Source organism: Canis lupus, chromosome 29 (assembly GCF_048164855.1).
Source record: "Canis lupus baileyi chromosome 29, mCanLup2.hap1, whole genome shotgun sequence".
NCBI classification, from domain to species: domain Eukaryota; kingdom Metazoa; phylum Chordata; class Mammalia; order Carnivora; family Canidae; genus Canis; species Canis lupus.
In genome coordinates this window covers 36,763,678-36,788,799 of record NC_132866.1, presented here as the reverse complement: position 1 = coordinate 36,788,799, position 25,122 = coordinate 36,763,678, and the positions used below count along the sequence as shown (strand labels likewise).

Here is a 25,122-nt window from a genome sequence, read left to right as displayed (position 1 = left end):
CTGGCATCAATCTTCTGTAGTAACTTCACTTTCTGAGCTCTGGATAAGGACTGATGCTTCCTTTTCTCCTTTTCACTGTTAGCCATAGGCATGTCTTTAACTCCTTTGGGCATTTTCACAGGGAAATTAATCCCCAAGGCACAAAGTGTCAGCAAACAGCATAGGATGTGTGTGAACAGGAGTGCTGAGACATAATTGAGGCTTCATGTTTGTCCACAGTGGGCCTTGTTGCCAAATAGTCCTGGTGCCAGACTTACAAAAATACTTGTGGGTTTCAGAGAGTTTTTGCTTTTTTGTTTTTATCCTATTTTGGAATTGTGGAGTAGAGAGTATGGACTTGTATTAAAAAATATCATTTTAATGATCTTTTCGACTGAGGCTCAATTAGTAAGTTGCCGAAGGTAATGCAGCTATTGTCTTTTCTGCCTCTAGTCAGTCTCCTAAAATTTGGTCACTTTACTGAACTTTTTTATTTTTGTATCATTGTCTGCCGAGATGATTTGAGTTGAAATACTTTTTTTTTAAATAAGTATGATTATTTTTCTCATTTTTTTTTCTTTTTTAAGATTTTATTTATTTGAGAGAGACAGAGACAGAGACACAGGCAGAGGGAGAAGCAGGCTCCACGCAGGTAGCCTGACATGGGACTCAATCCCAAGTCTCCAGGATCACACTCTGGGCTGAAGGTGGCGCTAAACCGCTGGGCCACCTGGGCTGCCCCGAGTTGAAATACTTTTAACAAAGGAACCCAATACTCTTGGCTGTTTGGCACAGTCAGTAGCTGAGCCCCACTGTTAGATAATGTGAAGATGTCTTGGCAAGAAGTGGTTAGAGATGCTACATTTATAGTCATTGAATACAGAGGTTTCTTTTTGTACCAAATTATCTGTTTGGTACTTATCTGTCTAGTTACTATTGCCCTACAATGAGCAATCAGGAAAAACAAAAGGAAACCATTCATTTCCGATTACCTCCCAAACACTTCCACAAATTTCCTTTAAGTATTCACTCATTTGAAAGGTTTTTGGTTTGTTTTTTAAACTGTTCCACAAATTATATATCCCAAGTGAGACTCAGAATTATTGTTAATCAAGTTCAGAATTAAACATATTTTAGACATTCTACTAATATATTTCCTTCAATTTAGAATTCATGAGAATTTTAAATGATTTCTGTGGTTTGGGCCCTATTTCACGTGTTATTTTACAAGTTCTTTTTGGAGAGCCAATTTTTGTTACTCATTCTCATCACCTCCATATTTATCTAGATGTTCATCAAATGTCTACTATGAACTACAGGTTTCCCATGCTATCTGAAAGTAGAGCATTCCTATGAAACCTTTCATAAGCCAAATAGCATAAAGCACAGATATAATTATCATTAATTTGTATGGAAAAATTTTTGAGTATGTTCAGACCCCAAAAATAACCTCTCCTAGGCTTTTCTGATACCTCAGGATACAGCTAACAAATGCACAAAATAAATCTAGATGAAGCACAAAAGCTCACAGGCAAGACTATTCAAAGCTATGGTGGCTGGAGCTTGAGATGCTAAGTGTAGTTTCTGGGGGAAGGAGCTTTGTGGTGCCACTCTCAGCACTGGGGTCACTGCTGTCTCTGTAATGACTAGCTCTGAAACAAATGCTGAATGCTATTTTTGCTTTTTCTCATGACAGCAAAAATCCTCTTTGGATTTCTTTTGGTTAGCAAGAACAGGTGCTAGTAAAGATCGTTTGTAAAAGTGAAGCAGCAAAATGTAAACTTTCAGGGGCGCCTGGGTGGCTCAGTTGGTTAAGTGGTTGCCTTGGGCTCAGGTCATGATTTTGGGGTCCTGGGATGGAGTCCCTGCATTGGGCTCCCAGCTCAATGGGGAGTCTGCTTTTCCCTCTTCCTCTGCACCACAATCACTGCCCCCTACCCCACCCCACTCATGCTCTCTCTCTCAAATAAATAAATAAAATCTTTTTTAAAAATGTGAACTTATGAAAAGTGAGGGGTGCCTGTAGAAGATTGAAGACTGTTGATTCAGTCCCAAGTCCTTTTTCAAAAATTTCCCATTAGGTGCAAGAGCAGTCCTTAGGACTGAGGGATTTATGAATAAGTAAAGCACAGGTCTTGTAATCACAGAAAAATTTAAAATCTAGTAAATAAATATGAGAGATGTATAAAGTCCAATGAGGATCCTCTCCCTTGGGAGAGGAAGAGATCATATTTGCTAGGTGGGGCAAGATCACTGTCATTATTTTTCAACACTAGTCTCTCCTATAAAATTGTAATAATGACTACCATTTATTGGGTATGTCCTGTGTGCCAGGCTGGCACACAGAGAAGCTGGCATTTTAAGAAGCATCAAATTCAGTAAGGTCTGTTGACCTTGCCTAGTATCACAGACTTCTAACTGACAGAGTCTGGAAACTGCCTCTTTGACTCTAACACCCTACCTACTTTTTCCTTTCACTTCAACATACTCTTTCCTTTTTCTTGAGCCTCTCCCTTCACTATAGTCTAATCTCCTACTCCATGATGCATTGTTCCAAGGAGTGAAAATCTCCTGGTATTTGCCCAACAAAAGAATAATTCAAATGACTGGTTTGGGGGAAGTCTCCTTGAACAATTAATCAAAACATATAGAAACCGTCCTGATGCTTATCTTTCTTATACACATTTCTATTAAGGGTTGCTTTAGAAGCAGAGTATTTTGGCCAGTGCTGGGATATTCTGAATTAGATTAGAATGGGCAGTAGTGGTGACTGTGACTCTGGCTCTTTTTGGACTACTATCAAAGAATGTGATGCTCTTGAGAGAGAGTTCTATGATAGCAAAGGAAAGAGCTTATTATTATTTTTTTTTTTAAAAAAGCCTTTTTAAATGTAAGCAATTCTTTCCAGCTATTTAAAAAATACTCCTCTTGGCACTTGTCTTTCGCTGGAAAGAAAAGCACCTCCAAACAACCTGAACAGTAGTGGTAGCAATGCTGATTATTTCTTAGTGTAACTGAAATGTTTTTTAGAAATACCAACTTTTATTATTACTACTTTTTTAAAAAAAGATTTTTCAAAATTTATTTATTTATTACAGACACAGAGGCAGAGACAGGCAGAGGGAGAAACAGGCTCCACGCAGGGAGCCCGACTCGGGACTCGATCCAGGGACTCCAGGATCACGCCCTGGGCCAAAGGCAGGTGCCAAACCGCTGAGCCACCTAGGGATCCCCCACAGATAACATTTTTACAAGATTTCTCACAGATTAGTTATGTATCATTCAACAACGAAGTTAAACTTTTTTTTTTAAATCAAATCAGATCATGGGATATTTATTCTGATTATAGTCAATTTCCATTTTATTTCATCTTCTCAATTATTTAATTTTTACCATCTCTTAATAACAACACGTGAATTTGCTAGCTGCTGGCCCAATTAGTTACTAGCTACATGACAGAATTTGGCTATATGCTTATCATCTGGGTTTCCTCTTCCTGAGCGTGTAGGAAAACCACAGTTCCCATTCTCCCCTGCAGTCAGATTGGGTTCCTTCCAAAGGAACACAAGCAGCAGTAATGTACATTACTTCCAGGCCTAGTTAGAAATCCTTCTGGCACCCTTACTTAAAGTTCTCTCTTTCCCTTCTGCTAGGTCCATGGAGGTCAATACTGCAGATCACCAACTGAAAGGAATGAAGCCAGAATTTTGAAGGCAGTTGCCCAGGACAGTCACCCTACTCACAATGGGGCTATGTATGAAAAGAATGAGAAATAAAACAGTGTGGAGTTTACAGTACCTGGTTTTATTTACTCTAACAGTATGTACCTTTACCTTTTATTAAACAAGTAAGAAAAGTTTAGTTGTGATATCTAATGCAATTAATGACTTTATCTCTGATTTTTAAGCATGCTTTCTATGAATGCTAAAAAATTTAATGTCAGAATTCAAATTATGCATATGTACATTTTATAAAGACCTACTCTCATAAGTCTTGCTTCATCAAGAAGTTCTAGTTTTAGGTGGATACTATAGTGCATTACTGCAAATTAATAAAAATATATTACTTTAATTAATGTAAAATTAATTATATTAGATCTGTATCATTTTGATCTTTTAAAAAATGATTTATTTATTTATTTTTGAGAGAGATGGAGAGAGACAGAGAGAGAGAGAATGAGCATGAGCAGGGGGAGGAGAGAGAGAGAGGGAAAGAGAATCCTCAAGCAGACTCCCTACTGAGCATGGAGCCTGACTTGGGGCTTGATCTCACAACCTGAGATCATGAGCTGAGCCTAAATCAAGAGTCAGCCATTTAACTGATTAAGCCACTCAAGCACCCCAGTGTCCTTTTAATCTTGACTGCTTTTGGAAATATATTGTATAGCAGATTCTATAACTTCTCAGTGTTTTTGATATTATACTTTAAAAAGACAGTAACAGCTTTATTTAAACTGAAAAATAAAATCAGACATTTTCTGACAGAAAATAAGTCTTAGAATGTGTCTTACAAACAGCCTGACAGTAAAGATTCACTTTGTCAATTAGGTTATATGACGTTTTTCCATACATTCAATAAATCTTGGCATAAATATATTTCAAACGTGATGAAAGAAATTTTATAAAAATATTGCTTTTGCATAGATATTGAAAACAATATTTCCAATTTTTACTGAGTATGTTGGTGTTTTCTTTTTAAGATTTTATTTATTTATTCATGAGAGAGAGAGGCAGAGACATAGGCAGAGGGAGAAGCAGGCTTCCTACAGGGAACGACTTGATCCCAGGACCCCGACCTGAGTCAAAGGCAGATGCTCAACCATTGGGCAACCCAGGCACCTTGAGTATATTGGTTTAAATGCGTGCCACTGAGTAAGAATAAAAGATATAATTAGTAGTTATTTGTTAATTTTTGATAAAGGCTTTTTGGTGTAGTTTAAGAGATCAAGACTTTAATATCTGTGTAGTAAAACTCTTTCTAAATTAGAGCTTTCAATACAATTAAAAAGAGGACCTAATCGAACTGTTACATGTTAAGTCTTTAAAGATAAATTCAGGTAATAAGTCACTATTGTTTTTGGCATCTAATTTGAAAGACATTTAAATAATTGGGTAATGCTGTCATAAAATCTTTCTATTCCTACATTATTTTTGTGTGTAAGGCAACATTATGGCTTACATATATAAAAATGAAAAACAGCAATAGAAGTGGTCCCATGTTGGATATAATATTCTTCCATAAACACATGGAACTAACAGAAAAATAAATCTCCATTAATCTCAAGAAGAGGTACATTTCTGAAAATTTCTACTTAAATGTTAGTAATTATAATTATAATATTATAATTATAATTATAATATTTAATATATTTATACTGTTTTAATTACTTATATAGTAATTGTCATGATAACTAAGAACTACTTTTAATTTAGAAGAAATAAAAAAATAAAATCTATATAAGGATTTTTGAGAGACATGATAAGGTGATTAATAAAAGTCTTTTTAAACACAAACACTTCGTTAGGGTAAAAAATTTATATTTTTAAAATTCTGGGGGAGGGATCCCTGGGTGGCGCAGTGGTTTGGCGCCTGCCTTTGGCCCAGGGCGCGATCCTGGAGAACCTGGATCGAATCCCACGTCGGGCTCCCGGTGCATGGAGCCTGCTTCTCCCTCTGCCTGTGTCTCTGCCTCTCTCTCTCTCTCTCTGTGTGACTATCATAAATAAAGAAAAAAAAATTTAAAAAAAAATTCTGGGGGAAATGGGATGAAAGGAGTTCTGGAAGTAAAAAGAAACAATGCTGATTTTCTGATTGTTAAAGAGGAGCTTGTTCATGTATTTTTAAAAACTGTGTGTCACTCTCAAAATTGCTAACATGAGATCATGCTATACTAATTGGTATTCTTTCTTGTGTATCTATTTTTGAAAAAATTGGTTTTGTGCTGGTATTCATATTGTGACTTTGCCATTCACTAATGATGAATATTTGGACATGTCACTTAATTTTTCAGAATGCTGTTTTATTGCCTGCTATAAAATGAAAAAGTTGAACTAGATCCTTTGTCCTTTACATGTCCCTAATATTCTATACCTCTGTGACCAAAGACTCAAAAGTATTCCCTTAGATAACTGAAAACAAAAAGTATGTAAATATGTATTTTTTTTTCTTTCTTTCTTATTTTCCTTCTTCTCTCCCTCTTCTTTCTTCCTCCCAATATCACTAAAGACCTGTTGGCTATAGTAAAGATTATATTTTTTGAGGAATTTACTGAAATTGGTCTATTTATCAGTCAATCAATCACAGTAATTTAACGGCTTTCATTAACCAAAAATAGCCATATTATGCATGACATCATTATTTTCTCTAGTAATTGAAATCTGAAAAGTGTAATATTTTCTAAAATAAAAAGTTCATTTTGGCATAACCCTACTTCCTCCTTCTGATGAAGCTAGAATCTTAAAATAGGTCATCAGAAATAAAACTCTTTGGAGTAGATAAATGCACCAGAAGGTCTCTAATTATTGTTGAATATGCATGTGAGGTCCACTAGCACTGCCTCCTCTGTGCTATTTTCAAAATAATGCAAGATATGATCTATAAATAGTACCACTTTGGTTTTAATTAGTTCCATTTTGGTAATGGAATGTTGTGGTTTTTCTAATTTGCTACATTGTGGGCAGTGACAAAAGGTTTTGAAATGTTAGTGCTGAGGTTTTCTTTCTTGCCCCACACTTCCATGTGGTTAGATCTGTCTCTGTTGACTTGTAGAGAACTAAGAGTGTTATATTAGGAATACAAAGAGAGAGAAACAGTTAATATCCAATTGACTGACTTCCTAAAAAGGGAAGAGTAGAAAAGAGAGCCCATGTGAAGAGATGGTTGCTGGTCAGTGCCTGCAGACTACCCCAACATTTGAATGAGTATGCCACTCTGTGTAGAGGAGCCATAATTGCTGTTGTAATCGCTGGGAGGCCCTTATAGCACTTGTACTTGGCTTCTTGGATCATCCAGGTGAAGTCCCCTAAGACTTTGTTAGGCTCCCACTTGAATTGCTTTCTGTGGACTTCACCCTTGTCAACAGGACACACTTTTTGAAACAGTGTAAGTTCATTCACCACCAGAGGACACTGAAGATGGAGTGGAAGCAGAAGCCCCAGCTTTGGCACTTGGAAGGGTCTAGACAGTGGGAAACCCATTTTTGGTTAAATGTGTATATATTTTTATTAGGAAATAATAGGGTCTTAAGGCTAATGAGATGGCATATAAGAAAGTACACACACACACACACACAAAGTACACAGCATTAATTCATTTATACCTTCAAATAATAGACTTGTATTGAATATGTAATGAAAACTTATGTAATAGCTCATATTTTGAAACAGGCCCTGTGCCTGGATACTAGAGATACAAAAAGAAAAAAAAAAAAGAAGGCTAAACCATCATAGTCTTCAAGGACATTATAGAATGTTAGAGGTGGAGAGAATACCTGTAAGACTTCATTCACTGAACAAATATTTACTGAGCATCTACTACTTACCAGGCACTGTTGTGGGTACTAGGGATATAGTGGTGAACAAGATGGATGAAGTCCCTGTCTTATAAGCTTACATTATGGTGGGGAAGATATAGCATAAACAAATAAATAAGGTAATTTCAGTTACTATAAATGCTATGAAGAAAGTAAAATAGGCCAATGTGGTAGAAAGTAACTGGTTGGGGAGTGAGGGGGGCAACTTTAGGTAGGGTGAGCAAGACAGCCTCATTGGGGAAGGTACCTTTGAAATGAACACTGAATAATAAGAAGGAGTCTCACCAAGACATTTGGAAAGAACAGACAGAGGGAACAGAAAGTGCAGGAGCTTCCAGACAAGTGTTAGTCTAGTGTGTTCTAGTAAGATGATCAATGGTATCACCTCTGCAGGCTTAGGAGTGGGGAGCTTCATTCACTTAGAAGATGATGGGGTCTGTACGGCTTGACATACAGTAAGTACTTAATAAAAGAATGGTATCTTTCCTCTGACGGATTACCTTTAAAAATGTTTATTGCAAATTTAAGAAGAGTTTATAATACCCTTTCCTATTCCATACCTCTGGTCCTGCTTCCCAGAGGCAACCACTTTTACAATTAGTTTTTACTTTTGGCAATTACCATACATATCTTTGAATAGCATGCTCCTAATCTGATTTCTTCTTGTATCAATTAAAGATATCATCTATTCACTTCCTGCAATAAAAGCATTTAGCTCAAGAGTCTTATGGTTATTTTTTCTTCCTCTACTGGTTATCTCTGCACCTATATGTAATAAACTTCTATGTCCTGATCCTTCATCTTTTGAGTACCTCATTGTAAGCCTGAGATGTTATACACCCAGTTCTCCCCATTGCTTCTCTTCCTCTACTTTTCCCTCCATGTGTCTACAACCTCCTGTGGCTCATAGAATATAATTCCCACTCTCTTTAGCATGTCATACAGGGCCCTTTAGGATCTAGGCATAGCCTACTTTTTTCATGTCGTCATTCATGTTATCAACACTCACAGTCATAGTGAACTATATACTCACAGTAGTACGTAGTTTTATTTTTATTTATTTATTTTTTTAAAGATTTTATTTATTTATTCATGATAGTCACACACACAGAGAGAGAGGCAGAGACATAGGCAGAGGGAGAAGCAGGCTCCATGCAGGGAGCCCGACGTGGGATTCGATCCAGGTTTTCCAGGATCGCGCCCCGGGCCAAAGGCAGGCGCCAAACCGCTGCGCCACCCAGGGATCCCAGTACGTAGTTTTAGAAACATCTGAGTGCTCTTGTCTTTGTTCTCATTGCCTCATATGTTTTCTTTTCTCTCTCTTTTTAAAGATTTTATTTATTTATTTATTTATTTTCAAGAGAGTGTGCATGAGTTGGGGGAGGGGCAGAGGGAGACGCAGGCTCCCCACTGAGCACCAAGCCCTACATGGGGCCCCATCCTAGGACCCTGGGATATTGACCTGATCTGAAGGCAGAAGCTTAACGGACTGAAACACCCAGGTGCCCACCTCTTGTGCTTTCATTGCTTGAAATGGTCTCCCTTTGCATTTCCCTGCAAGTCCCATTCATTCATTTTGGCTTACATGGCACTTTAAAAAATCTTCCTTGGTAGGGATCCCTGGGTGGTGTAGTGGTTTGGCGCCTGCCTTTGGCCCAGGGTGCGATCCTGGAGACCCGGGATCGAATCCCACGTCGGGCTCCCGGTGCATGGAGCCTGCTTCTCCCTCTGCCTATGTCTCTGCCTCTCTCTCTTTCTCTCTCTGTGACTATCATTAAAAAAAAAAAAAAAAAAAAAAAATCTTCCTTGGTAGATGAACTTTATTAAATTGAAAAATGTGTATTGAGCAGCTGTTTCATGCAAGGCACTGTTCTAGGTGTCAGGGTTTTAGTGGCCCAAGACACATACTCATGAGCTCACATTCTAGTGACTTAAGAGGTAGATTTAATAAAAATAACCATTATTATAAAATTTACTATGTCAAGATGGTACTGAAAACTCGCACATGCTATTTATATCTGTAGAACTTCATGAGACTTGAAGTAAAATATTTTTCCTGAGGAAGTGACTTCCTATAAGTAAGCTTCAGAGCTCTTACTCTTAAGCTATACTCACTCTGCCTCCAATTACTAATTGTGCACTTCTATCACAACATTTGTCATACTGTCTTTAAATTGTGCATGGGGTTCCCCACAGAAGTCACAGGGCATACAACATTATTCTTGTTGATTATTTTCTTAGAAGTGGTACCATTCTAGATGCGCAGGAGAGAAATTAATGCATTACACACATTGGATACCTTAGGAAATTAAAGGTTAATTCTTTCTTGAAATCTCAGACTGAGAAAGGCTTGCTTTAGACTGAAGGCCTCTTAAAGATAGAAATGTTTACTGCATATTGGGTGCTTGACAAATTTTTGTTGAATCTGTCACTCAAACCTTTGTAATCAATATATACTCCGTTTCGGAGCTGGAAAACTATGGTAGTCCTCCTTTTGGAAGTGGCTTTGCACAGAAGCTAGGCACTGGGACTTCTAGTAGAATTATAGGGGTGTTGGGCCTAAACTTTGAGAGGCCGTACACAGACCGTAGTGGTTAACTGTACACACTCTGGAGCCAGGCTATCCAGATTCCAATTCCAATTCCATTATTTACTATTTATACACATTTAAGAGGTGACTATTTAACATGTGTCAGACACTTTTATAAGTACTTTACAAATACTACCTGACTTAAACTTAATGCTTTCGTGTTAACCTCTGTGGTAACTTTATTATTCTTTAATAGCTCTGTGCCTCAGTTTCTCTCCCATTCAAAGGGGATAATAATAACAAAACACCTCACAGTGTTACTGTTAAGATTGAGTACAAAGTGCTTAGAACAGTATCTGGCACATGGAAAGTTAGTTGTGACTGGTAGCTACTACCCGTAGAGGCTGTGATGAGGAAAGGAAACCAGCTTGAGGTACCATAAAATTTCTTCATCTTGTGCTAATGCTCACTTCAAGGGGACAGATGGAATTATTTGGAATAGGGATGGAATTTGAAGCATCTCCCAGTTAAGTTGGCTCTGTTTCTAAGGGAAAACCCAGGGGCTGGTGCTGAAATGGAAAATACAGGGGAAAAAATACCTCTGAAATCTGTCCAGTTTGCTGTATCTGCTCTGCCATCTCCTGAGTCCATATTATTATCATTTGCTGGGATATGTGCAGTGCGACTCTTCCTTGGCTGCCCCCAGGAGATTAATCTTTTCTTTTTCTTTTTTTTTTAAAGACTTTATTTATTCATGAGACACAGAGAGAGAGAGAGAGAGAGAGAAAGAGAGACAGAGGGAGAAGCAGGCTGTATGCGGGACGCCTGATATGGGACTTGATCCTGGGGCCGCAGGACCACACCCTGAGCTGAAGGCACATGCTTAACTGCTGAGCCACCCAGGCTTCCCAAGATTAATCTTTTCAAAACATAGAAGCAAATTAGATTGTATTGTGTAAATGCTTAAAACAGTCTCCTGGTTTCCTATTGTTCTTAGAATAAGGACCCAAATCGGTGCTTTGTTGACTGAGTCTTACACGATTCAGTCTTGGCTCCTGCCTCCAAACTTGCTTCTGGCCATCCCTCCCCATGGTCTTCCCTCACCAACCCCCATCAGCTTTCGTTTGTTGTGTGATAAATATCTATTTGATCACCATGGATTTACATTGTCATTGAGGACACATCAGTGAGCAGGAGAAACACAGTTCTTGTACTCAAAGAACTTATATTTGAGGAGGTGTGTGGGGGGTGGACAACAAAAGCCAGACGAAATATATTAACTGCTAGTTGTAGTAAATATGAAAATAGAATTGAGCTTGCATTGAGACAACGTGGACAGGAAGTCTTAGTACTATTCTAGAGAAATCTAAAGGAGGATGAGCAGGGAGCCATATCATGCATGAGGAGGAGAGAATTAGGTGGAAGGAACAATCTATGCAAAGGTTCACATATGCTCGGGAGAACCTGGTGTGTCTGAGGTACCTGGAGCGGATCGCCTTATTGCACAAAGAGAAGAGGGGAAATGAAGTTGGTTGGTGGGGATCCAGGGCCTGGTGGGCCACAGTAAACAATTAGAAATTTTTTCCCTTTTATTTTTTTAGAAAACCTCAAAGTTATTTTTAAAAATTCAAAGTGTGGCACAATGTACACTGTTCTACCTTTCACTTAGATTATTATTTTTTTCACTTAGATTATTAACCTCATTTCACCTAGATTATTATACCTTCCATCAATTATTAATTTTTTTTTTTAATTTTTATTTATTTATGATAGTCACACAGAGAGAGAGAGAGAGAGGCAGAGACACAGGCAGAGGGAGAAGCAGGCTCCATGCACCGGGAGCCTGACGTGGGATTTGATCCCGGGTCTCCAGGATCGCGCCCTGGGCCAAAGGCAGGCGCTAAACTGCTGCGCCACCCAGGGATCCCCATCAATTATTAATTTTTTACCACATTTGCTTTTTTGGTCCTATTTTCCCCATTCTTTCTATTCCTATCTTTTGTTCCTCTTCACATTCTGTTTTCTTTTTGTTTCATTTTTTTTTGCCAAATCTTTTTTTTTTTTAAGATTTTATTTATTTATTTATTCATGAGAGACACAGAGAGAGAGAGGCAGAGGGAGAAGCAGGCTCCTCATAGGGAGCCTGATGTGGGACTCCATCCCTGGACCCGGGATCACACCCTGAGCCCAAGGCAGATGCTCAATCATTGAGACACCCAGGCATCCCTTGCCAATTTTTTTGAAGGTACGTTGCTGAATATCGAAGCAAATATCTTCCCAAAACAATTTTCTACATAGTCACAAATTACCACATGCCAAAAAATTTAATACCGATTCAGTATCATTTTATAGTCCATATTTAAATTTCTCCAATTGTCTACAATATGTTTTTCTGTAGTTACTTCTTTAAAAAAAACCCAACTATGAAACTATGAAGCAATTAAGATTTATGAATTTCATTTTTAACATTTGTCTCCTGACTAATGCAATCCTCCACCTTGGTTTTTTTTTTTTTTTTCCCCCTGATACTGACACTTTTCCTCTGACACTTATTGAAGAACCTAGGTCTGCTATCTTGTAAAGTGTTCTATATTATTTTTGTTTTGTTTCCTCATAATTAGATTTAGGGTAAACATTTATGGCACAGATATTATCAGGTGATATATTGCTTTGTTATTAGTGATGCTAAGTTTCCTCATTTGGTTAAGGTATCTAATAAATAAATCTCTATGTTGTAAAATTACCCTTCCCCTTTATGATTATGAATTAATCTCTAGGACATTCTTAGAGATAATGTTAATGTCCTGTTCCCCAACAATGTTTCGGCCCATGATTTTGGCATCTTTTTTTGCGGTTGTTGTTTTGTTTTGTTTAGACACAGATATATTTCTCAACAAGAAAGGGGTTTAAAATCAATGTCCTGGGACAATTGGTTCCTGTGCACTTCTGACAGGAAGGTGGGAAGTGGAGTGGAGAGCTGGGTCACAGCATTAAGGAACAAGAAGCTCACCAATGAGTAGGAACTAGGCAGGAAGAAGAGAAAGAGAGGCCTTAAAGGAGGAAGAGAGAAAGGAAAGGGAAGGGTTCTTCAGGAAGTAAAGAGGAAGAGGAATCTTTGGGGAAGGAGGAATAGGCAACTTAGGAGGGAGCTGGCCTCAAATTACATACAGGGTTGACGATGCCAGACATCCATAGGCCTGGGTTGGTTCAGCTGGGCCTGCTCCAGAGGAAGAAGTTACAGTGGGAGGAAGGGTCAGTGGGAGGATCTTGGGGCCTAGCACACATATAGAAGCGGCAGCCCAGATTGCTTCCCGGCTTCTTCACAGTTTGCATCACACATGGCTCCCTGTGGCCCCCACAGAGGGGCATGGGCAGGGGCCCCCCCAAGCAAAGACTTCCAAAAAGAGGTCCATACCTCCTTCTCATCCTTGGCCTCTGAAGCACTGACTTGCCCCTCCACCACTTTGGCCATTACCTCCTCTCCTGGAGTCTTTGGGGTCATGAGGGCACCCACACTAGGAAGCTCCAAGTTAGGAGAAACTTGGGGATGATTAGAGGATGGCTGGAAATAGTTTGTCAGGTTTTTTTGGCCTCTGCTAGAGCCAGTTTGACTTGGCCGAAGCCTGGTTGAGCACACATGGGCTTTGTTTTGGTGCATCTGTACCTGGGTTTATTTGCTGAGTTGCAGCACTGATTGCTTAAACACAGGATCTTGTTTGTGATGAACTAGGAAGCGAAGGATCTTGAGCTGGGTGCCTGCAAACTCAGGGAGGTAGCAAGTGCATAGAGGTGGGCACTGTTTTGCTGGCACAGAGGACATACTCAAGACTGCACCCACAGGGCAATGGTCAGAGCCCATCACCTCAGGCAGCAGGAAGGAGTCCTGGAAGGTGTCAATTACTAGGGTCCTGTCCCCCAGCACATAATCAAGCCGGGAGCCATAATTCAGATGGTGGGCACCACTGACTGCTGACCAGCAGGTGAATGCCCCCTCCTGCTTTGGCTGGAAGCAGCGGTAGCTATCAATGAAGGGCTGGACATGGGACCCAGCCTGGCATCCCAGGTTACTGAGCAAGCTGTCCGTCCACTTGCGCCTTGGGTCCTCTTCAAAGCATTCCAGGTTGACTGCATCTCAATGGTAAATGGGGCAGTGGGCTGTATTCAGGTCACCCAGAATGGCTGCCAGCTGCCAGGAGGGCTTCTGCTTGGATCTGCAGCAAGCGATAGAAGCACATTTTAAAGGTCAGCTGCTCAGGTTTCCCAGCATCTGCGAGAGCAGTACACGTTGATTAGGGTCAAGGTCTTCTCCTTTCCATGTCTGGATTTTTTTTTAAAAAATTTTATTTATTCATGAGAGACACAGAGAGAGGCAGAGACATAGGCAGAAGAAGGAGAAGCAGGTGCCATGCAGGGAGCCTGATGTGGGACTCAATCCCGGAACTCCGGGATCACGCCCTGAGCCAAAGGCAGATACTCAACCACTGAGCCACCCAGGCATTCCCCCCATGTCTGGATCTTATGCTGTGTCAGGAGGGCCTGGCCCTCACTATCCAGAGCCCAAAGCTCCTCTTGGGTGAATTCATCCATGTTTCCATAGCAACCCACGTCCCCATTATGAGTGGCAAGTAGGCCACTCAGGCCTTCTTCAGCAGCCATGGGAGTAGTGCTGTCCTTACAGAAGGCAGCTATACCAGAATAGCCACTGCGGTTGCGGCTGAAGCTGAAATAGGAGTTATAGCCCTCAATGACAGCCAGGGGCTCTGTCAGCACTGACCAGTGCTGTCTGACCAGTCTCTGATCACTTTGGTCTCCTGAAGGCAGACGATGTCGGCATCTAGCTTGTCCAAAATGTGCCCCATGGCCATGGCAGCACAGTTGCTGGGCTCCTTATATAGCATCCCTTGCAGGGGTCTCCTGATCCCATTGATGTTCCAGCCCACCACACGCAACATCTTGACGGCCAACTTCAAAGCCTCACAGTTTGCGCCCAATGTAGGGGACACAGGACAGCTAGGCGCCCCCGACCTAACCAGATCACGCCTTCTGCGTGCATTCGGTATCTTTCATCCACTATTCAGCACATATTGATAAGGCTTACCCATATCAATTTTTATTTATTTACTTATTTTTAAAAGATTTTATTTTTTCATGAGAGACACAGAAAGAGACAGAGAGAGAGAGGCAGAGACCTAGGCAGAGGGAGAAGCAGGCTCCATGAAAGGAGCTCGATGTGGGACTCGACTCCAGATCCTGGGATCATGCCATGAGCCAAAGGCAGATGCTCAACCGCTGAGCCACCCAGGCATCCCCATATCAATTTTTATATTGGGAGTTGCAAAATGGGGATTTTCTATTTATTGTTTCATTTGTATTCATGAACTGGCATTCTCATGTAAAGAACTTTTCATTTTTATTTCAGTTCTCCCTCTTTTTTTCATGCAGAGAACTTAAAAAATCTCTCAGGACTTCTTTGTTTTCTGACAAGAACATTCTGGGCTCACTTTGTAATTTCCTGCTGCTCCAGATGTGAATCAGTCTTCTCTCTAAGGGGCACTGATTCCTTTTAGTGATGAATGGTGTTTAGAAACCATGCGGGTAGCTTGATGCTAGGTGTGCTTGTTCTTACTCAGGTGTCAGGCTTTCCATGCCTCAAGGCTCTGTCAATGGATCAATTAGGATTAAAGAAAAAATGTAACTTTATTCTATTACACCAGTTCAAATCCAACACTATGGGATTCTTCCTCAGCTTCTATCAGTCCATATTTGTTATCTTCCTTCTCCCACAGTGAGAACCTAGGTTCCAAGCAACATGAATATACTTACTAGTTTGCTTCTTCATATAATGCATGCATGGTAGTTTCAAAATTACTACATCAATACCCCTTTCAACATCAAATCCACTAAGTGAAGTTATTAATTTCTTTGTACTTTTTTTTTTTTTTTGCTCTTACGCTGTATCTCACAACTCCTAACTCCGGTTCAGTGGGTATTGTGCTCAATTAATTGACTGAACATTTTTTTCTCTGTCTGGTTATACTGGCAATTTGATACTCAAGTATGTTCATTTCTCTCTTTGTATTAAATTTTAGGACTTTCTTTCATTTCCATGGCTTTAGATTTAATGTTTTGAAAAGGCAAAATTATATTTAAAAAAAAGATTGCTTTAGATTTAATGTTTTGAAAAGGCAAAATTATATTTAAAAAAAAGATTACTCAGAGAAGCCGCTCTGTGATTACTAGTCCTTGCAAACCGTCCCACCTCCATAGGTAACCATTTTCAGCTAATTTTTCTTTCTTTCCTTCTTCTTCTTTTTTTTTTTTTTAAAGATTTTATTTACTTATTTGACAGAGAGCACAAGCAGAGGGAGAGGCAGTCAGAGGCAGAGGGAGAAGCAGGCTTCCTGCAGGGAACCCAACGTGGGACTCGATCCCAGGACCCTGGGATCACAACCTGAGCCAAAGGCAGATGCTCAACCACCAAGCCACCCAGGCATCCCAATTATGTGTATTTTTTAACTTGATTGTCTCTCATTAGAATGTAAACTCCTTGAGGGTTAGTGTCTATTTTGCTTGCTCTCCTTAACTGTTTGCCTAACTTACAGCCTAGTGTTTGGTACATAGCAGGTTTTCAAGAGCTGGAATCAATAACATCTAGTAAAAGCAATAAAGGTAGGGGCCCTTGGGTAGCTCAGTCGTTAAACATCTGCTTTGGGCTCAGGTCCTGACATCAGGTCCTATTATTGAGCCCTGCCTTTGAACTCCCTGCTCAGTGTGAGGCCTGCTTCTCCCTCTCTCTGCCCCTCCCCACAGTTTGTGCACGTGGGTGCTCTCTCTCCCAAATAAGTAAATAAATACAATCTTAAAAAAAAAAAAAAAAAAGTAGGGCAGCCTGGGTGGCTCAGCGATTTAGCACTGCCTTCAGCCCAGGGTGTGATCCTGGGGACCTGAGATCGAGTCCCACATTGGGCTCCCTGCATGGAGCCTGCTCTGTCTCTGCCTCTCTGTCTGTCTGTCTGTGTCTCTCATGAATAAATAAATAAAATCTTAAAAAAAAAAGTAATAACGATATCATGAGGTAGGACAAGAAACACCGATTTAGGGGTAGACTTGCCTGAAAGAACAATGGAGACTTTGACACAGAGCCCGCTAATGACTTGAGTTCCAGCCCGGACAGGAAAATATAGTTTTTATTTTATTTTTCCTCCTTTCTTCCCTTTTACATTTACTTTCTCTGTTCATTTTAACTGCTGGCCCTGCATCCTCTCCTTTGCTCCAAACGGGTTCACTTCAAATGATTATTTTTGTGGGGGAAAGAAGGTGAACTGAATGAGGCGATAGTGGGAAGTTGGCTAGGGGAGGGGGAAATTGAGGGCGATATATAAAATGATAAGCTCATTAGAGTAGGTATTTTAAAACTGCTCCTAACCAGGTAAAATAGTAAAAAATAAAACCACATGTAAGAGGCTGAGTCTCTGAAATCATTTTGCTGACTTCAAATCCAAGCTCCTCCATTAACAGCCATATGCTTTTTAATGAATTACTTAACCACATGAACTCCGTTTCCTTGGAATCTATAAAATGCAGATAAAGTACCTATCTCAAAGGGCTGTTCTCAGAATTAGTAAAATGATCCATTTTATATGCTTAATACCATGACTGGCACAAGGTAAACGTTCAATTAACCTTAGCAGTTATTTTTCTTTAAAATCAAGCACAGATGGCCTAAATAATAAATGCTTGTCATGGACATGACAGCACCACCCTCGAAAGAAGAAGTTCACTTTAAAAGAAGCAGAGAAGGCTGTACTGGCCTTAGATTCTGGGCAAAGACCCTGCATATGCATGGAATTTAGCACTGCGCCTGGCATCGGTAGAGGCTTTATATTTTCAGAATGGCAAAAAAGAAAAGGAAAAAAGGAAAAAGAAAATGCCTGTAAAAGTCTATTCCGGAAGAAACTCCTGTCGTCTGTCCACGAGGGCCGCTGAGGATGACAGGCGGGGTCAGGCAGGGAGGGAAGTGGCCTCCGGCTGCGGGCAGCGCTAGTTCCAAGCGGCCCTCGGGACGCGAAGCCTGCTGCTGCCCGCAGGGCCCGGGCCGGGCCGAGGCTGGCTCCCATTCCTCCGCCGGTCCCTGGGGAAGTCACGGGGCTAAGTGCAGCGGCAGCGGCCGCGGCCTCACTTCCAGGCTTTTGCTACGTCTCGTCTCCGGGATGGTGCTGAGATGGGCGTCCGTGCCGACGGAGGGGCAGCCGCCGCAGCCGCCAGGCAGCGCCCCGCTCCGCACCGCACACCTGACTGCGGGAAGCTCGGCCTCTCCCCACCCGGCCGCCCACCAGCCCCTCGGCCCAGCCGTGGCCGGCGTTCGGAGACCCGCCCCAGATTTGAAAGCTTCTTCCGGGAGCCGGCGGGAAGCCCACTGCGCGAGCTTCTGCGCTCCGGGGCGCCGTTCCGGAAGTCCCGCCCACTCCCAGCGTTCCGTGCGGCGGCTTCGCCGCCATTGTTTGAATTTGAAAAGGAAAACATCGCGGCGCTGCGCGCAGGTCAGGCCGGCCGGGCAACTTTGCAGGTGAAGGGGTCCGCCCAGTTGAGGGTGCGAGGAAGGAGGTGGGTGACTGTGCACATACGCTGCCTGAGGCTGGGAGACGGCACTGACATGTGAGTACCTTCCCGTGGGGATCGCGGTGCCCCTGAGATTCCTCTCAGGACCTGGGTTGTAGAGCTATGGGCGCTTCTGGGGCACCGTGGGCCCCGCCTGCGCAGCGTAGGGTTGAGCCATACTGCTTGGGTTGGGGCTTAAATCTTGTCTCCACCGCATGTTACGTGAATGAGACAAAGCAACATATTTAATCTCTCTGGGTCATCTGTTAAAGGGGTAGTAAAGGCTCTTCTAAAGATAAACTAATACGTAAAGTTGCAGAAACCGTGCCAGTATGTAGTAGACACCAAGTGTTTGCAGTCGTTAATGTTTCATTATTGCTTTGCTGCTGTTATTGAGGCCTAGACCTCCCTTAACAAGCTTATTTAATTCTGAATCCCCGAGGTGGGTAGTTTGCTTGGCAGGTGATAAGACCTCATTTTGCGCGGAGCGCTGTGGTGGCGGTCTGTGCGTTCATTTCCAGGCTGTTGCCGCTGCCTGGGGCTTGCCCTTAGGTTTTGCAGTACCAAGTGGACGGGTGTGTACGAGGCGAATTTAATGACTGCTCGCATCCCCATGTTTAGAATGTTGCCCCCAACTCGTTCCACTTCCTGAAGCTTCGGTGATTCTCGCCCGACAAACTAATATTCTTGCTGAGGGATTAGTTGGCACAAGTTCATGCCTTAAGCAATTCTTGCTTAAAGCTTCAGGTTTGTTTTTGTTTTTAAAACGAGGTAGCATGTTTACTCGGAAGCAGAGGTAACAGTATATATCTTTTATTATAAGTCCAAGACCCAAGTTGTAAAATCATATAAAGGACACATCAGTTAGGTGATAGGCTTCTTTTGAGACCAAAAATTAATTGAAAGAAAAGAGGGGAATCTATCTTCTGATTTCCTGGGCATTTCCATAAAATCTGAGTTAATGTAATGTCAAGCCAGTGCTTAAATGTTTTTACAAACTCTTTTGGGGGCAAACTTTCCCCCATGTTCTAGATGAGTGGTTACTTTTACTCTAACAGATACCCTTTTCTTAATTTTCACCTATACATGACATGTTTGAAATATTCTGTCAAGCAGCATTGACATAATTATCCCATTTTTATTATGTCATTAATACAGTAAATACAAAAGCAACCAAGACACTTAACTTTGTAAGTGTATAGTTGGTTGATACCTGCAGTTTGCTGGACTTTGTTGAAGGTAAATAATTTCCTTTGTCTTTTTGAGATTTAGGAAAAACAGAAAAACAAAAACAACCTTGTTGTATTGAGTTTGTGGGCTTTAGGGCTGATCACAGAGAAGAGATATGACCACAGTGTGGCCCTATCACACAAGGAGCTTTATTGGAGTAGCACTTTGATAGGATTGCATGCAGGGGAAATCCCCCACAGCATGGGACCTTCCAGAAGCTAGAGTGAGGGCCCACCATCTAGAAGGGGAAAAAGGCAAGGGAACTAGGGAGTTGGGAGAGGAGGGGGGAGAAAGAATTAAATTTACGGGTTATGGTCTTAAGTGATTTTGCACAGCTGCACAACGGGGGATCCTGGGGTCAGAAAACTGACATCAGTGGCTTGGTCTTTATAGTCCTGAGTTTGTGATTAGTACAAGTTGTGTGCAGTTTCATGGGATGTGCAAACTTAGGCTCTAATGACTTAAAAAACCAAAAGGTTATTTGGGCTATAGTGAAAGCAAAATGATGTGTAAAAATTTGAGTCTGGCACCTAATAGGCTTTTGAATGAATGTTTCTGGTCTTCTGTGAAGAAGTAAACGACATAGGGAGGGCCAATATACAGGAGCCATCTTTGGCTTTTTTATATAACACGTATGGATGCTCATTACTACCTTTCTGAGCCAGGAACTGTAGTTTGGGAGTCACCATTTTGGATATTTCATAATATTGTCAGAGAACAGCAGGGAGCTCTCTTTCTCCCTGGCATAGACACTTAGTGGATTGTCAATAAGTATTAGAATGTTAAATTTTTTTTAGTTAATGTTACCTTAAGTATACCTTTATTAGTAACTTGATTTTTAATTTAGTTGTAACATTTTGATGCAGTATTCCATATTCACCTTAATTTTTAAGACTTACAGTGTGTCTGGTACTGTTTTGAATGTGTTTACATACACTGTTTCGCTTGCATTATTTGGAAGAATTCAGTTGAAAAAGTTCAATTGTCGAGATAAAGGAGTTTAATTTCTAAACGCTAAAACATTACAAAATTTGGAAGTAACATTCTCCGAAGACATTGAATAACCAGAATAACACAAGATTATAATTTACTCTCATTTGATTTTTGAGAGTATTTCAGGCAGAGATTGAATGATTTATACTGTCTTCATTAATAGACTGCCTTTACTTACGAAATCTCTTTGGATGGATCTACCTGTTTGGATCATGTGAATAGCCATGAGAAGGTGTGTCCAATATTTTTTGTTTCAGAATCTAAATAATTTGATCATTAGTCTTTTCCATGGGTCAGCATCTTTTCCATGCTTCATAGATGAAGCAATGTAATGTTTTCCTTCTCTGGAAATCTGGCTATATGGGGATAAGTAGTGATCTGGACTCAGATTTCTTAGACAATGGGTGGCTTATATGCTAATTTATTAAAGTTATCTAAAATTCTGTCATTCTTGCAGAATGGAATCTAATTTAAATCAAGATGGAGTGCTTAGACCATCTTATGTGTTTAGTGCTGACCCAATTGCAAGACCTTCGGAAATAAATTTTGATGGCATTAAGCTTAATCTCTCTCGTGAATTTTCCTTAGTTGCTTCAAGCACTGAGGTAAGTACTAGAAAAATATTATGTTGATTATCATGATTTAGTGAAAATGTGTGTGGCCCACACACACTTGCAGACATGTATGATCAGAGCTTTCCAGACTTTGTGGGTTTGAGGCAACCTTCTATGTCAGTAATTTTTTTCATGGCACCCTAAATAGGTAACAGTTCTTCCAAGGAGTAGATCCAAACAACTTAATATGTAACTATTTATACCTTAACCAAGAGCCATTTGACAACAATTAATGTAAATGTAAAAAAATTATTCTTTAATTACTACAGTTATTTACTGTAATGATAATACCTTTAGGATACTTCATAGCCTTTCAAGCTTTGGAATCAGATTAGATATTGCCAACCTTGTAACTATTCCTCTTTGTTTTGGGATAGTACTTGTGTGTGTGTGTGTGGTTTTTTTTTTTTTTTTAATCACAGCACTGAAAAAACTTCACCACGATAAGACAATAAAAGAAGTAGTGTGGTCTAATGTTGAACTTTGAGCTAATAGTTCATGGTGTTCAGCATATGTTAAATACTGCTGTGATTTCCTCAGAAATGTAAAATATTCCACTATGCCCCTAGGAATTGCAGGCCTCAGTTAAAATAACTGAATTGTGTTTAAAAAGTAAAAGTCCTTCCTTCTACACCCTACCTACTTCTACTGTTTGTTGTGTGTCTTTCTAGACTTTATTTATTTATTTATTTAGATTTTATTTATTCATGAGAGATACAGAGAGAGAGGCAGAGACATAGGCAGAGGGAGAAGCAGGTTTCATGCAGGAAACCTGATGTGGGACTCGATCTCGGGACTCTGGGATCACAACCTGAGCCAAAGGCAAATGCTCAACCGCTGAGCCACCCAAGTGTCCCTTATTTATTAATTTTTTATTTAAGAGATGGAGAGAGAGTGAGAGAGAGAGAGAGCGCGCGTGCTTGAGCAGGGGGAGGGGCAGAGGAAGAAGAAGAAGGAACTATAAGCAGACTCCCAAGCTGGACCTGGAGCCTGAGATCATGATCTGGGCGGAAATCAAGAATCAGCCACTTAATTGACTGAGCCACCCAGGTGCTTCTAGGCTCTATTTCTTATATATTTATTTTTCAATCCATTTATATTCTATTTGTTACATTTTTGTGTTAATTTTGATGCCTTAGAGAGATGGACTAACCCATTTTATAAAGAATAATGGAAGGGGAAAGAGGACATAAATAAAAAGAATAATTAATATCATATGTGAGGTTTTTTTTTTTTTTTTTAACGTGAGCTCATTTAATCATAAATCAAGAAAGAGGGTTGCCTGGGTGTCTCAGTCAGTTGAGCATCCAACTCTTGATTTCAGCTCAGGTCATGATCTCAGGGTCATAGGATCAAGCCCTACATGGAGGCTCTGCACTCAGTGGGAGTCTGCTTGGGATTCTCTCTCTCCTCCTCTTTATGCATGCCCCCTCAAATAAATAAATAAATCTTTTTTTTTTTTTTTTTTTAAGATTTTATTTATTCATGAGAGACACACAGAGAGAGAGGCAGAGACACAGGCAGAGGGATAAGCAGGCTCTATGCAGGGAACCTGACGTGGGACTTGATCCCAGGTCTCCAGGATCATGCCCTGGACTGAAGGTGGCGCTAAACCGCTGAGCCACCCAGGCTGCCCAAATAAATAAATCTTAAAAAAAAAAAAAAAAAAATCAAGAAAGAAAGTAAAGAAGGGAGCAAAGGAGAAGTACCTCTTGGTATATACATGGAACCATGCATTATGTAGTCTTTTATGTCTGCCTTCTTTCACTTAACACGAGGATCCATAAGCAGTGGCCTGATTTTGTATTGCTTACAAGCTAGGGAATGCCTTTGATGTTGAATCTAAAAAGTCATTGTCAAACTCAAGGTCATTTGGATTTTCTAGGATTTTAGTAGTTTGTGTTTTAGATTTAGAGTTGTATCCATTTTAAGTTAATTTTTGCAAGGTGTCAAAGATTAATTTTTCTAGGTTGATTATTTTACATGTGGATATTCAGTTGTTGTAGCACCATTTGTTGAAAAGACTTGTTTTTGCTCCATTGTATTGGCTTTGCTTTTTTTTTTTTTTTAAGATTTTATTTATTTATTCATGAGAGACAGAGATAAAGAGAGGCAGAGACATCGGCAGAGGGAGAAGCAGGGAGCCCCACATGGGACTCGATCCCGGAACTCCAGGATCATGCCCTAAGGCGAAGGCAGGCGCTAAACCCCTGAGCCACCCAGGGATCCCCCTACTTTGCTTCTTTGTTAAAGATGAGTAGACTGTATTTATGTGCATCTATTTCTGGGCTCTATATTCTGTTTCATTGTTTCTGTTCTTTTGCAAATTCCATGCTCTCTTAATTACTGTAGCTTTATAGTATGTCTTGAAGTTGGATAGCGTCAGTCCTCCAGCTTTGTTTTTCTCCTTCAATTTTATATTGGCTTTTCTGGGCAGTCTTTATTCTTAGTAGTTCTAGTAGATGTGTTGCCATCATGTTGGTATTTGCATTTACTTATTAATTAAAGATGTTAAATATGTTTTCATGTAATTATTTGTCACTAGTGTATTTTTGGTTAAGTGTCAATTTAAATCTTTGACTATTTAAAAAAATTTGGTTGTTTTTATATTATTATTTAAGTGTTCTTTATATTTTCAGCTGCATCTGTTTATCAGATACGTACTTTGTAAATATTTTTTCCTAGTCTGTGGCATGCCTGTTATCCCATAATAGTGTTTTTTGAAGAACAAAAGTTTTAACTTTATCATTTCTTTCTATTATGGATTGTCCTTTTGGTTTCATATTTAAGAAATCTTTGCCTAACTCAAGGTCACAAAGATTTTCTTCTGTGTGTTCTTTTAGAAGTTTTACGGATTTATTTTATATTTAGGATATGATCCATTTTGAATTAATTTTTATATACAATGTGAGGTGTGTATCCAAATTCTTATTTTTTTACGTATTAAGTATCCAGTTCTAGCATGATTTGTAGAAAAAGCTGTGCTTTCTGTACTGCATTTCCTTTCTATATTTATCATAAATCAGATGTCCTATGTGGGAGTTTATTTCTGAGTATTCTGTCTCATTGATTTGTCTGTCTTTCTGCCAGTACCCCACCATTTTGATCACTGTAGTGTTGAAATCAGGTGTGTTATGTTAGCCCACCAAATTTCTTTTTCATAGCTGTTTTGACTATTCTAGATACTTTGCATTCCTGTTGGATTTTTTTTTTTTTTTTTTAAGTAGGCTCCATTCCAGGCAGGGCTTGAACTCAGGACCCTGAGATCAGGACCTGAGCTCAGATCAGGACCTGAGCTGAAATCAAGAGTTGGATGCTTAACCAAGTGAGCCACCCAGGTGCCCCGCTATGTGAATTTTAATTAAAAAATTTTTTTGAGGGCAGCCTGGGTGGCTCAGCGGTTTAGTGCCGCCGCCGTCAGCCCCAGGGCGTGACCCTGGAGACCCAGGATTGAGTCCCACATTGGGCTCCGTGCATGGAGCCTCCTGTGCCTCTGCCTCTCTGTTTCTCTCTGTGTCTCTCATGAATAAGTAAATAAAAAAAATCTTAAAAAAAATTTTTTTTGAAACTTTAAAATGCGTATACTTTATTTGTAGTGAGTAGGTTTGCAAGATATGCTGAAAAGAGTGTTATATTTGTTCAATTTT

General features: G+C 40.2%; 1 protein-coding gene and 1 pseudogene across 6 annotated transcripts in view; one reads left to right on the top strand and one right to left on the bottom strand.

Moving 5' to 3' along the window:
* Nucleotides 1-12,922: 12,922 nt before the first annotated feature.
* On the bottom strand, nucleotides 12,923-18,516 carry LOC140621167 (DNA-(apurinic or apyrimidinic site) endonuclease 2-like; annotated as a pseudogene).
* An 8-nt stretch (nucleotides 18,517-18,524) lies between these two features.
* KIF20B (kinesin family member 20B) overlaps nucleotides 18,525-25,122 on the top strand; it is an 80,726-nt gene continuing 74,128 nt past the window's right edge. For 5 of the 6 annotated variants that reach the window (XM_072806155.1, XM_072806157.1, XM_072806154.1 and 2 more), the window contains exons 1-2: nucleotides 18,525-18,695; nucleotides 21,319-21,466. In XM_072806155.1, the coding sequence (XP_072662256.1) occupies nucleotides 21,320-21,466 (147 nt within the window). In that variant the 5' untranslated portion in view covers nucleotides 18,525-18,695; nucleotide 21,319. Of the gene's footprint in view, nucleotides 18,696-21,024; nucleotides 21,094-21,318; nucleotides 21,467-25,122 lie in introns of all 6 variants that reach the window. The other variant, XM_072806156.1, reaches the window with a different exon arrangement.